At 44.4% G+C, this 13,019-nt stretch overlaps 1 protein-coding gene across 3 annotated transcripts in view; it reads left to right on the forward strand.

Moving 5' to 3' along the window:
- The window catches only part of KYAT3 (kynurenine aminotransferase 3), a 51,957-nt gene extending 45,669 nt beyond the window's left edge, over positions 1-6,288 (forward strand). Inside the window, exons 13-14 of one of the 3 annotated variants that reach the window (XM_056523204.1) lie at positions 721-807; positions 4,435-6,288. In XM_056523204.1, the coding sequence (XP_056379179.1) occupies positions 721-807; positions 4,435-4,488 (141 nt within the window). In that variant the 3' untranslated portion in view covers positions 4,489-6,288. The remainder of the gene's footprint in view (positions 1-720; positions 808-4,434) is intronic. The other 2 variants (XM_056523202.1, XM_056523203.1) reach the window with 2 other exon arrangements.
- The last annotated feature ends 6,731 nt before the right edge of the window (positions 6,289-13,019 follow it).

The raw sequence follows: 13,019 nt of genomic DNA on the forward strand, positions 1-13,019 counted from the left end.
TCAGACATTGCAGGCCCGTGATACGCCTTCAGACATTGCAGGCCCCTGATACGCCTTCAGACATTGCAGGCCCCTGATACGCCTTCAGACATTGCAGGCCCCTGATACTCCTTCAGACATTGCAGGCCCCTGATACGCCTTCAGACATTGCAGGCCCCTGATACGCCTTCAGACATTGCAGGCCCCTGATACGCCTTCAGACATTGCAGGCCCCTGATACGCCTTCAGACATTGCAGGCCCCTGATACGCCTTCAGACATTGCAGGCCCCTGATACGCCTTCAGACATTGCAGGCCCCTGATACGCCTTCAGACATTGCAGGCCCCTGATACGCCTTCAGACCTTGCAGGCCCCTGACACACCTTCAGACCTTGCAGGCCTCTGATACGCCTTCAGACCTTGCAGGCCTCTGATACGCCTTCAGACATTGCCGACCCTGATATGCCTTCAGACATTGCAGCCCCTGATACGCCTTCAGACATTGCAGACCCCTGATACGCCTTCAGACATTGCAGGCCCCTGCAGGCGACAGGAAGCGGGGCTGTGATATTTATAACTGGTCTCAATGACTCGCTGAAGTTGAAGCTGAAAGTTTCAGTTCTCTGTGGGGTTTCCTCTTTACTTTCCTTTTTTAACAATAGTGTGATATCTGGGTGACCTTCACATATCCCTACCGGATCCTCTGATACAATAACTCTATATCTATACAATCTGTTACAGAAACTAGCCGCTATCCCCATTACAGCGTTCTGTGGGCCCGAAACTAGGAAGCAATTTGAACAATACATCCGATTCTGTTTTATCAAGGTAAGGCCATATTAAAGTTCTGCAAATGCTTCAGGATCCCAACATGTGTCCTTTAATTCTCTCTTTGATCCTGTTTTGTCTCCCATTATGACTAAACCTGAAAAATATACCCATAAAAACCACCGCCTACTACTGTGTACCATGCCTCCCTATTGACGGCAGCTTTGATGTCCTGTGTCATCTGTCTCCATTCTGCCATATCCAGCAGGAAGTTTTTCAACAGTTTGCTTTACAGCAGTTTGGTTTACTACTTAAAATATATATATATATATATATTAAATAATAAATAAATAAAAATTAAGTAACAGCGTAACTTCCCCCAACTTAATCCTGTTTAATTTCCTAACGTGTGCCACCAGCTGTTGCAAAACTACGACTCCGAGCATGCCTCCTTGCATTCTGGGAGTTGTAGTTTTGCAATAGCTGGAGGCACCCTGGTTGGAAAACACTGTCTTAGTTGTCTTTTCTTTTTCTAATGTACTTAAAAAAGTATTCAAAGTTATACAAATTTGTATCTCAATCCTTCCAGTACTTATCAGCTGCTGTATTCCCTGAAGGAAGTCATGTAGTCTTTCCAGTCTGACACAGTGCCCTCCATGCTGCCACTCATTTCCGTGATAGCAAACCTCTCCTGCTCTGGACAGTTCCTGGCACAGACAGAGGTGGCAGCAGAGAGCACTTTGTCTTACTCCCAGTCATGTAGTCTTTCCAGACATACTGGAAAGACTGCATGACTACATGTTCGGAGTTGTAATTTTGCAACAGTTGGAGGCACCCTGGTTTGGAAAACACCGGGTTAACCCCTTGATTCATCTCCTTATGTTTATGTTCCTTGGGTTTGATTATACATGTTTTTAAATTATTCACGGGTCTGAAAGTTTTTTTTTTTCTTCTTCCATGTGCAGGTTTCTTCACAGGGACATTTAAAGGGGTTATCCCTTTGGGGTCCGACTACCAAGCATGAGAGTCCCTTGTCCACCAAAGTAAATGGGGCAGTGGCCAAGTATGTGTGCTGCCACTGCATTTACTCAGGAGACAAGAACCCCCTACTCTCATGATAGGCGACTGTCCCAGCAACTGAACCCCAACAGATCAGATACTTCTCCTTTATTAGATTATATGTTTTAACCCCACCAGAACCAAGGGCATACAGGTACGCCCTTGCATCCTGGGACTTAAGGGCCAAGGGCGCACCTGTACGCCCCAGGCGTTTCCGTTCACCGACGGTAAGTGTGCGGTGAACGCAACGGGATGCCTGCTGAAATCGGCGATCGCAGCAAACCAGTGGTGAATCCGGGTCATACGGGCCTCCGGTGACCCTGAAAATAAGGAGGATCGGGGCTGTCCAAGACACCCCTGAAGGGATAGGAGTGAGGTGGCAGGGGTACCACCCCTCCTATCCCTGCTAATGGTCAGTCAGAAGCGACCAACCAATAGGTGATCAGGGGCGGGGGGGGGGGGGGGTAGTCTGGGCAGAGCGGGAGAACTGTGCTGGGAGCAGAGGCAGAGGTCCCCTACCTATAGTGGGCGGCGATCCTCCTAGTGAAGCGATCCTGCTGGTAAGTTGTTGCCTAGCAACATCTGGAGGGCCACAGTTTGGAGACCACTATACTGTGGTCTCTAATCTTTAGCCCTCCAGATGTTGAAAAACTACAACTCCCAGCATGCCCAGACAGCTGTTTGCTGTCTGGGCATGCTGGGATTTGTAGTTTTGCAACATCTGGGGGGCCACAGTTTGGAGATAACTGTGCGGTGGTCTCTGAACCGTGGCTCTCTAAATCTTGCAAAACTACAACTCCCAGCATGCATGAACAGCAAACTGCTGTCTCGACATGCTGGGAGTTGTAGTTGCCTGCCTCCAGCTGTTGCATAACTACGTCTCCCAGCATGCCCTTCGGTGATCAGTACATGCTGGGAGTTGTAGTTTTGCAACAGCTGGAGGCACACTGGTTGGAAAATACTGAGTTAGGTGAAAGAACCTAGCTCAAGGTTTTCCAACCAGTATGCCTCCAGCTGTTGCAAAACTACAACTCCCAGCATGCACGGTCTGTCAGTGCATGCTGGGAGTTGTAGTTTTGCAACAACTGGTGGATTGCCCCCCCATGTGAATGTACAGGGTACATTCACACGGGCAGGATTACATTGAGTTTCAAGTGGCAAATTTTCCGCCGCAGCTCAAACTCCTAGAGGGAAACTCACCGTAAACCCCTGCCAGTGTGAATGTACCCTAAAAACTCTACATTACACTACACAAAATAACAGGTAAAACACTACATATACACACCCTTACACTGTTCCCCCCTTCCCCCCCAATAAAAATGAAAAACGTCTCGTACGGCAGTGTTTCCAAAACTGAGCCTCCAGCACAACTCCCAGCATTGCCGGACAGTCACTGACTGTCCAGGTATGCTGGGAGTTTAGCAACAGCTGTAGGCACCCTGTTTGAGAATCACTGGCATAGAATACTTTTGGTATCGGAGGCAATTGTAACGCTTGCATCTGGGTCCGCCCCTATGCAGATCCCTAATTTAGGCCTCAAATGCGCATGGCGCTCTCTCACTTCGGAGCCCTGTCTTATTTCAAAGAAACAGTTTAGGGCCACATGTGGGGTATTTCCGTACTCCGGAGCAATTGCGTTACAAGTTTTGGGGAAAAGTTGGGGTCTACACCAGCCTGTTAGTGTAAAAAAATGTAAAAAAATTTACACTAACATACTGGTGTTGCCCCATACTTTTTATTTTCACAAGTGGTAAAAGGAAGAAAGACCCCCAAAATTTGTAACGCAATTTCTCCTGAGTACGGAAATACCCCATATGTGGACGTAAATGTTGGATGTGAAAATGAAAAAAAAAATAATTTCACTAAAATGCCGGTGTTACCCTAAATTTTTCATTTTCACAAGAGAAAATGGGAAAAAAGCCCCCCAAAATTTGTAACCCCATTTCTTCTGATTATGAGAATACCCATATGTGAATGTAAAGTGCTCTGCGGGCGCACTACAATGCTCAGAAGCGAAGGAGCGCCATTGGGCTTTTGGAGAGAGGATTTATTTGGAATGGGATTGGGCGCCATGTGTGATTACAAAGCCCCCATGGTTCCCCCCCCCCCCCACATGTGACCCCATTTTGGAAACGACACCCCTCACGGAATGTAATAAGGGGTGCAGTGAGCATTTACACCCCCACAGGTGTCCGACAGATTTTTGGAACAGTGGGCTGTGAAAATGAAAAATGTAATTTTTCATTTGCGCAGCCCACTGTTTCAAAGATCTGTCAGACACCTGTGGGGTGTAAATGCTCACTGCACCCCTTATAACATTCCGTGAGGGGTGTAGTTTCCAAAATGGGGTCACATGTGGGGGGGGGGGGGGGGCTACTGTTCTTAACTTAATCTTAACTGCAATCTTAAACTTATCCCCTAAGTTTTCTTTTCTATGATACTTCTTCTTTAATGGACACAGCGGAGGGAACCCTATGAGGCCCCATTATAAATCATTGGGGTCTGTCATGCGCCTTGTTGCTTAATGGAAACCATGATGGCGGTGCGAACAGTGCTTTGGAACATCATTTACTCTATTAACGATGAACATTTACACCATTGCTTTTTTTTTTTGTTGGTTTCTTACAGCAAGACAAAACGTTAGACGCAGCCGAGAAGATCCTGAAAAACTGGAATCATTGAAGCCTGTATAAAAGTACAGTGGTCCCTCAAGTTACAATATTAATTGGTTCCAGGACAACCATTGTATGTTGAAACCATTGTATGTTGAGACCAGAACTCTATGGAAACCTGGTAGTTGGTTCTAAAGGCCCAAAATGTCATCCAAAAATAGGAAAAAGTGAGGATTAAAGAAAAATAAGTAGAAAACTAATACAGATAAAGCAAGTCCGCACATATAAAAGTAAGAAAGAGCTGCTGGGAGCTGTAATCACTGTCTATGTCAGTCTTTCCGAAGCAGGGAGCCTCCAGCTGTTGCAAAACTACAACTCCCAGCATGCCCGGACAGCCAAAGGCTGTCCGGGCATGCTGGGAGTTGTAGTTTTGCAACAGCTGGAGGAACCCTGCTTGGGAAACACTGGTCTATGTAGAGGACAGGAGCTTCTTCTGGGTCCTGTACAGTACATGCAATGTCCTAAAAAAAGTAACATGGTGTCGCCCTCACCTGGTGTCCAAACGAGCCGGGTAACCCTGGAACAGTGTACAGAACATGTAATACCTCCCTGTACTGTAGGGGGCGCTACCAGACACCAGTCAGTGCATGCACTTCAGTGATACAGGTAAAGTGTACGGAACATGTAATACCTCCCTGTACTGTAGGGGGCGCTACCAGAAACCAGTCAGTGCATACACTTCAGTGATACAGGTAAAGTGTACGGAACATGTAATACCTCCCTGTACTGTAGGGGGCGCTACCAGACACCAGTCAGTGCATACACTTCAGTAATACAGGTAAAGAGTACAGAACATGTAATACCTCCCTGTACTGTAGGGGGCGCTACCAGACACCAGTCAGTGCATACACTTCAGTAATGCAGGTAAAGAGTATACAGAACATGTAATACCTCCCTGTACTGTAGGGGGTTCTACCAGACACCAGTCAGTGCATACGCTTCAGTAATACAGGTGTTTTACCAGTGAAATGTCCATTCTGATTGGTCAGTTCTTCCAGCTATTGATATGTTTTGCAGATCTGGACTGTCTGTACATTGTATGTTGAATCTGGCTTCAAGTTACAATGGTCCAGAAAAGACCATATGTACGTTGAAACTATTGTATGTTGAGGCCATTGTAAGTTGAGGGATCACTGTAATAATATGTAGCTTTATTCCTTGTATAGAAATATTCTGATGACCTGTAGCACCGGTTAAGGCCTTGTTCACATTATAAATCGTCTTACAAGTCATTACACTAAGCATTCTAAGGAGGAACAAATGTAACAGTAATTCATTTCTATTGTCTTTAATAAATATATAAATAAAGTTATGCCTCTTTACAGTTGTAAGGAAGATAACCCTTTGAAATAACCTGAATTTCTGCATTGATTACTAAAAAAAGTGATTGTTCTTCCCAGAAATATTGAGGAACATCTGCGCCGAATGGTGCAGAATTCCTCGTCAACCATGGTGCATATCTTTTTTCAGCTAAATGAAATGTTTGGTAGATGCTAAAGGGGGTTGTGCAAGTTATTAAATTATTGAGGATGTTGAGTAAACATCCACAGGGCAGGAAAAAAAAAAAAAAAAAGAACCATTGAATTTAAAGTGTCCCAGAGATGTCAAAAATTTTGATTGGTTGGGGTCTCAGTGCCGAGACCCCCACTAAACATTAGAAGGAACAGGGTGAAGCGCACACTTAAAGGGGTACTCCGCCCCTAGACATCTTATCCCCTAGACATCGCCCCTAGACATCGCTTTGCACGTAATGACGGACAATACAGGGGCCGGAGCATCGTTACGTCACGGCTCCGCCCCTCATGACGTCACGGCCCGCCCCCGTCAATACAAGTCTATGGGAGGGGGCGTGGTGGTCATCACGCCCCCTGCCATAGACTTGCATTAAGGGGATGGGCCGTGATGTCATGAGGGGCGGAGCCATGACGTCACGCTGCTCTGGCCCCTGTATCGCCGGTCATTGCGCACAGAGCGAACTCGCTCTGTGCAGTAATGATGGCGGGGTTCCGCAGCGGCGATCCCCGGGGTCCCCAGCAGCGGGACCGCGGCGATCTAACATCTTATCCCCTATCCTTTGGATAGGGGATAAGATGCCTGCGGCGGAGTACCCCTTTAAGCACTGCACTCACCGGCTTATCGCACTAGTTTGGCTCCAATATCAGTCTATAGAGCTCATATAGTACAACTGGAAAGAATTCACACAGAGATAGGGAGTGAGGCATTCAGCACTGAGACCCCGACCAATCAAAATGTTAAAAATATCTCTGTAACATGCCAAAAATTTAAATTTATTAATGACAAACACGCTTTATAGTTAGTGGTTAAAGGGTACCTGTCGCTTTAAAAATAACTTTTTGTATGTCCTAGAGACAAGTCAAAAGTTTCAATCATTTGGGGTCTGAGTGTTCAGATCCCCACCAATCATTCGAATGGGCGGGGAGAGAAGCAGGCGCTGACCGAGAAAATCTCATAGACGTACATGATATGTTAGCCTTGTTAGCGCACTCTTCTCCCGGCTCATTCTATTTATTGGTCATGCTCTGAACACTCCTGGAACGATCAAAACTTTTTCACTTGTCTCCACAACATGTCAAAAAGTTTTTTTAAGTGACGGGGCCCATTTAACTTTTTCTCCCTGCACTGTGGATGTTTTCTCAGCGTCTTACAATAAAAAACATGGTAAAGCTAGTTGAATTTGTACTTGTAACTGTAGCGGTAGTGTGAATGAGGCCTTGCCCAGAATTTTGTCATGATTTATTTTAATATACTGTTCTAAAAAAATAAAATTCTATAAAGGCTTACTTCTTGTCTGATATATGAGCTACATTGTTACAAGCCAGATCATTTTTTTTTTCTACTTTGTCAGTTCACCTTAGGGCAGTGGTCTCCAAACTGTGGCCCTCCAGCTGTTGAAAAACTACAACTCCAGTCCAAAAGCCAAAATATATTTTTGGTCACATCACATCCCGATGTAATAAAAAGGGATCAAAAAGCCAGTACTACACAAAAGTATAGTTGAAAACTGTAAAAAAATAAATAATAAATAAAGTACTGTTAAAAACTACAGCACATGGCAAAAAAAAACAAAAAAAAAAACTGTAACGAAGCTCCATGGGTGGAAAAATAAAAAAGTTATAGGGGTCAGAACATAGCAATCAAAAGACTTACATTTTTCATTTTTTTTTATTTTTTTTTATTTTTTAATCCACAATGAAGGTCTTAAAGGGTACCTCTAATCAAAAAAACTTTTGATATATTATAGATTAATGTATGCAGAATAACTTTACAATTGCATGTTATTAAAAAATATGCTTCTTTCTATTTAATTTTCCACTTTGAAGAAATGACCACTAGGGGTCTCCCTACCAGTCCTGGCAGCAAGCATTTCAGACTCATGCTGGAGTCCTAAACACTACGAGCTGCCAGTCTACTTTGTTCACAAAGGAGAACACTCAGAGCTGCCAGCCTGCTTTGTTCACAGCCTGTTTGGCTGTGAACAAAGCAGGCTGGCAGCTCTGAGTGTTTAGGACTCCAGCATGAGTCAGAAATGACTGATCGGGAAAATACAATAGAAAGAAGCATATTTTTCATTAACATGCTATTGGAAAGTTATTCAACATTCATTAATCTAAAATATATCAAAAGTGTATTTGATAAGAGGTACCCTTTAAATTGGTATTCCAGCTTTATACATCTTATAGGAGAGAGGGGAGAAGATGCATGATCGCAGGGATCCTGCTGCTGGGGACCCCTGCGATCTCTGTGAAGCCCCCAGCATTCTGCGTCTGGTGCTGCCGGGGACTTCACCGAGATCGCAGGGGTCCCACTGCTGGGGGATCATACATCTTATCATCTATCCTTTGGATAGGGGATAAGATGTATACAGCCTGAACCACATAAGGACTCAGGTCCGCTCCCGTTCTATAACGCGGGACCATAGCAGCCCGGGACCCGTGGCTAATAGCGCGCGACACTGACCACGGTGCCGCGCGCTATTAACCCTTTAGACGCGGCTTTCAAAGTTGATCGCCGCGTCTAAAGTGAAAGTAAACATATCCAGGCTAGCGCAGTTGGGTGTTCCGGACGGCCTGAACAGCTGGAACACACAAGGGAGGGCCCCTTACCCTCCTCCTGTGTGTCTGATCGCCGAATCACTGCTCGGTACCCGAGATCAGGACATGAGCAGTCAAGCTGCAGAATCATTGATCAATGTTATCCTATGGGATAACAAGGATCAATGTAAGAGATCAGTGTGTGCAGTGTTATATTTCCCTATGGGAGCTATAACACTGCAAAAAAAAATAAAGTTAATAAAGATCATTTAACCCCTTCCCTAATAAAAGTTTGAATCACCCCCCTTTTCCAAGTCAAAAAGTCTGATCAATACAAAAATGGTAAACCCTAAAGACTACAGATCACGGTGCAAACAATGAGCCCTCATACCGGCCCGAACGCGGAAAAATAAAAAAGTTATAGGGGTCAGAAGATGAGAATTTTAAATGTATTAATTTTCGTGCATGTACCGTATTTTTCGCCCTATAGGACGCTCCGGCGTATAAGACGTAAGACGCACCCAATTTATAGGTGCAAAATCTAAAAAGATAAAGATTTTTAACCCAATAGTGGTCTTCAATCTGCAGACCTCCAGATGTTGCAAAACTGCAACCCCCAGCATGCCCGGACAGCCGTTGGCTGTCCGGGCATGCTGGGAGTTGTAGTTTGCAACATCTGTAGGTCGGCAGATTGAAGACCACTGCAGGAGGAGGTAATACTCACGTGTCCCCGCCGCTCCGGACCCGTCACCGCTGCCCTGGATGTCGCTCCATTGCTGTCGCCGTGTCCCCGTCGCTCCGGAACGTCTCTGCTGTCGGCCGGGTATCCTTGCTCTCTGTCGCCGCCATCACTTCGTTACACACGCCGACGCACGTACGCGATGACGTGATGACGAGAGCGCCGGCCATACAGGGGATCCCTGGACGGAGAAGACACCGAGGAGGCAGGTAAGGTCCCTCTCGGTGCTCTGTAAGCACTAACTCGGCTATTCAGTCGGGCTGTTCGGGACCACCGTGGTGAAATCGCTGAACAGCCGGGTTAGTGTCACTTTCCCTTCAGACGCGGCGGTCAGCTTTGATCGCCGCGTCTGAAGGGTTAATACAGGGCATCACCGCAATCGGTGATGTCCTATATTAGCCGTGGGTCCCGGCCGTTGATGGCCGCAGGGACCGCCGCGATAGGGGTGTATTCACTGTATAAGACGCACCGACTTTTCCCCCCCAGTTTTGGGGAAGAAAAAGTGCGTGTTATACGGCGAAAAATACGGTAGTTATGATTTTTTCCAAATGTATGACAAAATCAAACCTATATAAGTAGGGAATCATTTTAATCGTATGGACCTACAGAATATAGAGAAGGTGTCATTTTTGCCGAAAAATGTACTGCATAGAAAAATTTGTTGCACAATGATTTTTTTTTTATTTCCGTTTCGCCGTCGATTTTTGGGTAAAATGACTGACGTCATTACAAAGTAGAATTGGTGGCGCAAAAAATAAGCAATCATATAGATTTTTAGGTGCAAAATTGAAAGGGTTATGATTTTTTAAAGGTAAGGAGGAAAAAAAGGAAAAACCCTGAGTCCTTTAGGGGTTAAAACACATTAAAAACTACAGATCACAGGGCAAAAAACTCACACATCCCCGTATACGTAAAAATAAGGCTGCAGTTCCACTTGTTTTTTTTTTTGTCAAAAACGCCAAGAAAAACGCCAATTCTGCCGCATGGCGTTTTTTTGGCCAAAAAACGCTGCGGCCAGATGTTAGCAGTAAATCAATTCCACTTGGCATTTTTTTCACTCTGGCGTTTTTTTAATTCTTTTGGCGTTTTTTCACTTTTTTTGGCGTTTTTTTCAGCTCCTTGGCGTTTTGAAAAAAATGCTGTATGTCGCTCAAACCGGTGTTTTTAGTCAAAATCGTGGCGTTTTTCTCCAATAGAAGTCTATGGGAGTGAGAAAACGCCAAGAAAAACGATATGTGGGTTTTAACTTGGCGTTTTTTAATCTTTTTTGGACTTTAGTGATGGAGATACTTGTTTTGAATAAAATTTCGTAGGGTATCATAAAAAAAAAATGTATAAAAAAGATACAGTAGTGAAGGACAAAAATTGTATCTAACAAAATTTATATTTTTTATTAAAAAAAATGTATTACTTTTTAAACAGGGATCAATTTATGTGTGGGGGAAATAAAAATGTAACCGACAATTATAAAAATGTATTGTATAAATGTATGTGTGTGTTTTTGACTTTTTTTCTTTGTTTTTAAATTTTTTTTTTAGTTAGTACTACTACTCCCAGCATGGAACACACTGTTCCATGATGGGAGTAGTAGTACCTGTACTAATAGACAGATCGCCCGTTGCGATCTTTCTGGCTGCTCTTCTACGGTCCCCTGCACTGACGTATATATACACTTATTCATCTTTCCCGCAGAGCTGTGATTGGCCAGATGGTTCCAGCCAATCACAGCTCTAGGAATATGTGTATATATACGGCCGTGCAGGGGACCATAGGAGAGCGGCCGCTGCATCTATACATTATACAGGAGGATCACAACGGTGTCAGGAGTGATACCCACTGTGATCTTTCCATAACTGCAGGCACTACTACTCCCAACATGGAACACACTCTGCCTCATGCTGGGAGCTGTAGTATCTGCATTAATAGACAGATCGCAGCGGGTGTCAGAAGTTACACTCGCTGCGATCTGTCTATTAATGCAGATACTACAGCTCTCAGCATGAGGCAGAGTGTGTTCCATGTTGGGAGTAGTAGTGCCTGCAGTTAAATGGGCACTGTTACCAACTATATTTTTTGATATGTTGTAGTACTTCTGTGCTACAACATATCTCTAATATACTTTTATTATTATTTTTTTTTATTAAAATTGTTTAATTTACATTTGAAAACCGGCCACTAGGGGTCTCCCTCCTAGTGGCCGGCTGCAGCCTGGCGTGACGTCACGCCTGAAAAAGTACCGATGCGGCCGGGCATCGGTCCTTTTTCATTCAGCCTGCGCTCGCTCCCTGCCTGTCAATCAGGCAGGCAGGGAGCGAGCGCATTGGCTCCCCGGCCACTGGCTGGGAGGCCACTCCTCCCGCACATCTCCGCCGCCGCCACCGCTGTCCCTGCACGCCCGCTGCCGGACTCAGCAGTAAGTGTAATGGGGGGGGGGGGAGTTTGTGATGGAGGGAACGGGTATGGCGCAGGGGGGGGGGGAGGAGATGGAGGGGACGGGCTAGCGCCGCATGTAATTGATAGTTTATCTACACAAGGTGCCTCCGGCTGTTTCAATACTACAAAAAAAAGTGAAACACACACACTTTATTAAAAAAAATAATAAAAAATGTGTTATAAAATATATACAGTTCGTTTAATAAAATGGTTTCCATCACTGCAGCATCCTTTTTTTCTTTTTTGGTACAACAAATTTTGCATACCAAAAAAAAAAAAAATAAAACAACGCCAAAAGGTGACAAAAATGCAATTTCCACACAAATAAAAAAAACGCCAGACACAGGACATTGCACTGGTGTTTTTTCTGACGTTTTTTTAATCCCAAAAAACGCAGTACAAAAAACGCAGTGGAATCCTAGCCTAAGAGTTATAGTGGTCAGGAGAGGAACATTTTAAGCATAGTAATTCTTACAAAAAGTTATAGGGGGAGATTTATCAAAACCCGTCCAGAGGAAAAGTTGCTGAGTTGCCCATAGCAACCAATCAGATCGCTGCTTTCATTTTGCAGAGGCCTTGTTAAAAATGAAAGCAGCGATCTGATTGGTTGCTATGGGCAACTTTTCCTCTGTGCGGATTTTGATAAATCTCCCTCATATTTTCTTTTTTAATTGTTGGATATCATTAAAATTGTGTAGACCTACAGAATGAAGAAAATGTGTAATTTTTGCCGAAAAATACACTGTGTGGAAATGAAACCCCTCCCAAAAGTTAGCAAAATGTACCTGTCGTTAACAAAAACTTTTTATATAATGTAGATCAGTGGTCTTCAACCTGCGGACCTCCAGATGTTGCAAAACTACAATTCCCAGCATGCCCGGACAGCTGTTGGCTGTCCGGGCATGCTGGGAGTTGTAGTTTTGCAACATCTGGAGGCCCGCAGGTTGAAGACCGCTGATGTAGATAAAACCATTATATGTAAATTTGTAATATACATTGATTAAAAAAAAATATTATTTTTTTTTTTTTTTTGGACTCCTCACAGAGACACACAGAAAATAGCTGTATGGACAAAACTTTACACATTTTAAAAGATAGGTACATTTTAAAAGACGAGAAAGAATTAAACTACAACTCCCATCATACTGTGTTCTTTTTGGCATCTGCGCAGTCGCAGGCAGTGAACTCGTCACGTGATACGGTGGAAAGCAAAACGAAACCACGTGGAAAGTGAAAGCAGTGACTTTTACGTACAAGCGCTCTCCGATGACGCTGTTCGCGCGCCGCGCCGCGCCTGCGCACTAACAGCTCTTCATA

The sequence above is a fragment of the Hyla sarda genome, chromosome 6 (assembly GCF_029499605.1).
Source record: "Hyla sarda isolate aHylSar1 chromosome 6, aHylSar1.hap1, whole genome shotgun sequence".
NCBI lineage: Eukaryota > Metazoa > Chordata > Amphibia > Anura > Hylidae > Hyla > Hyla sarda.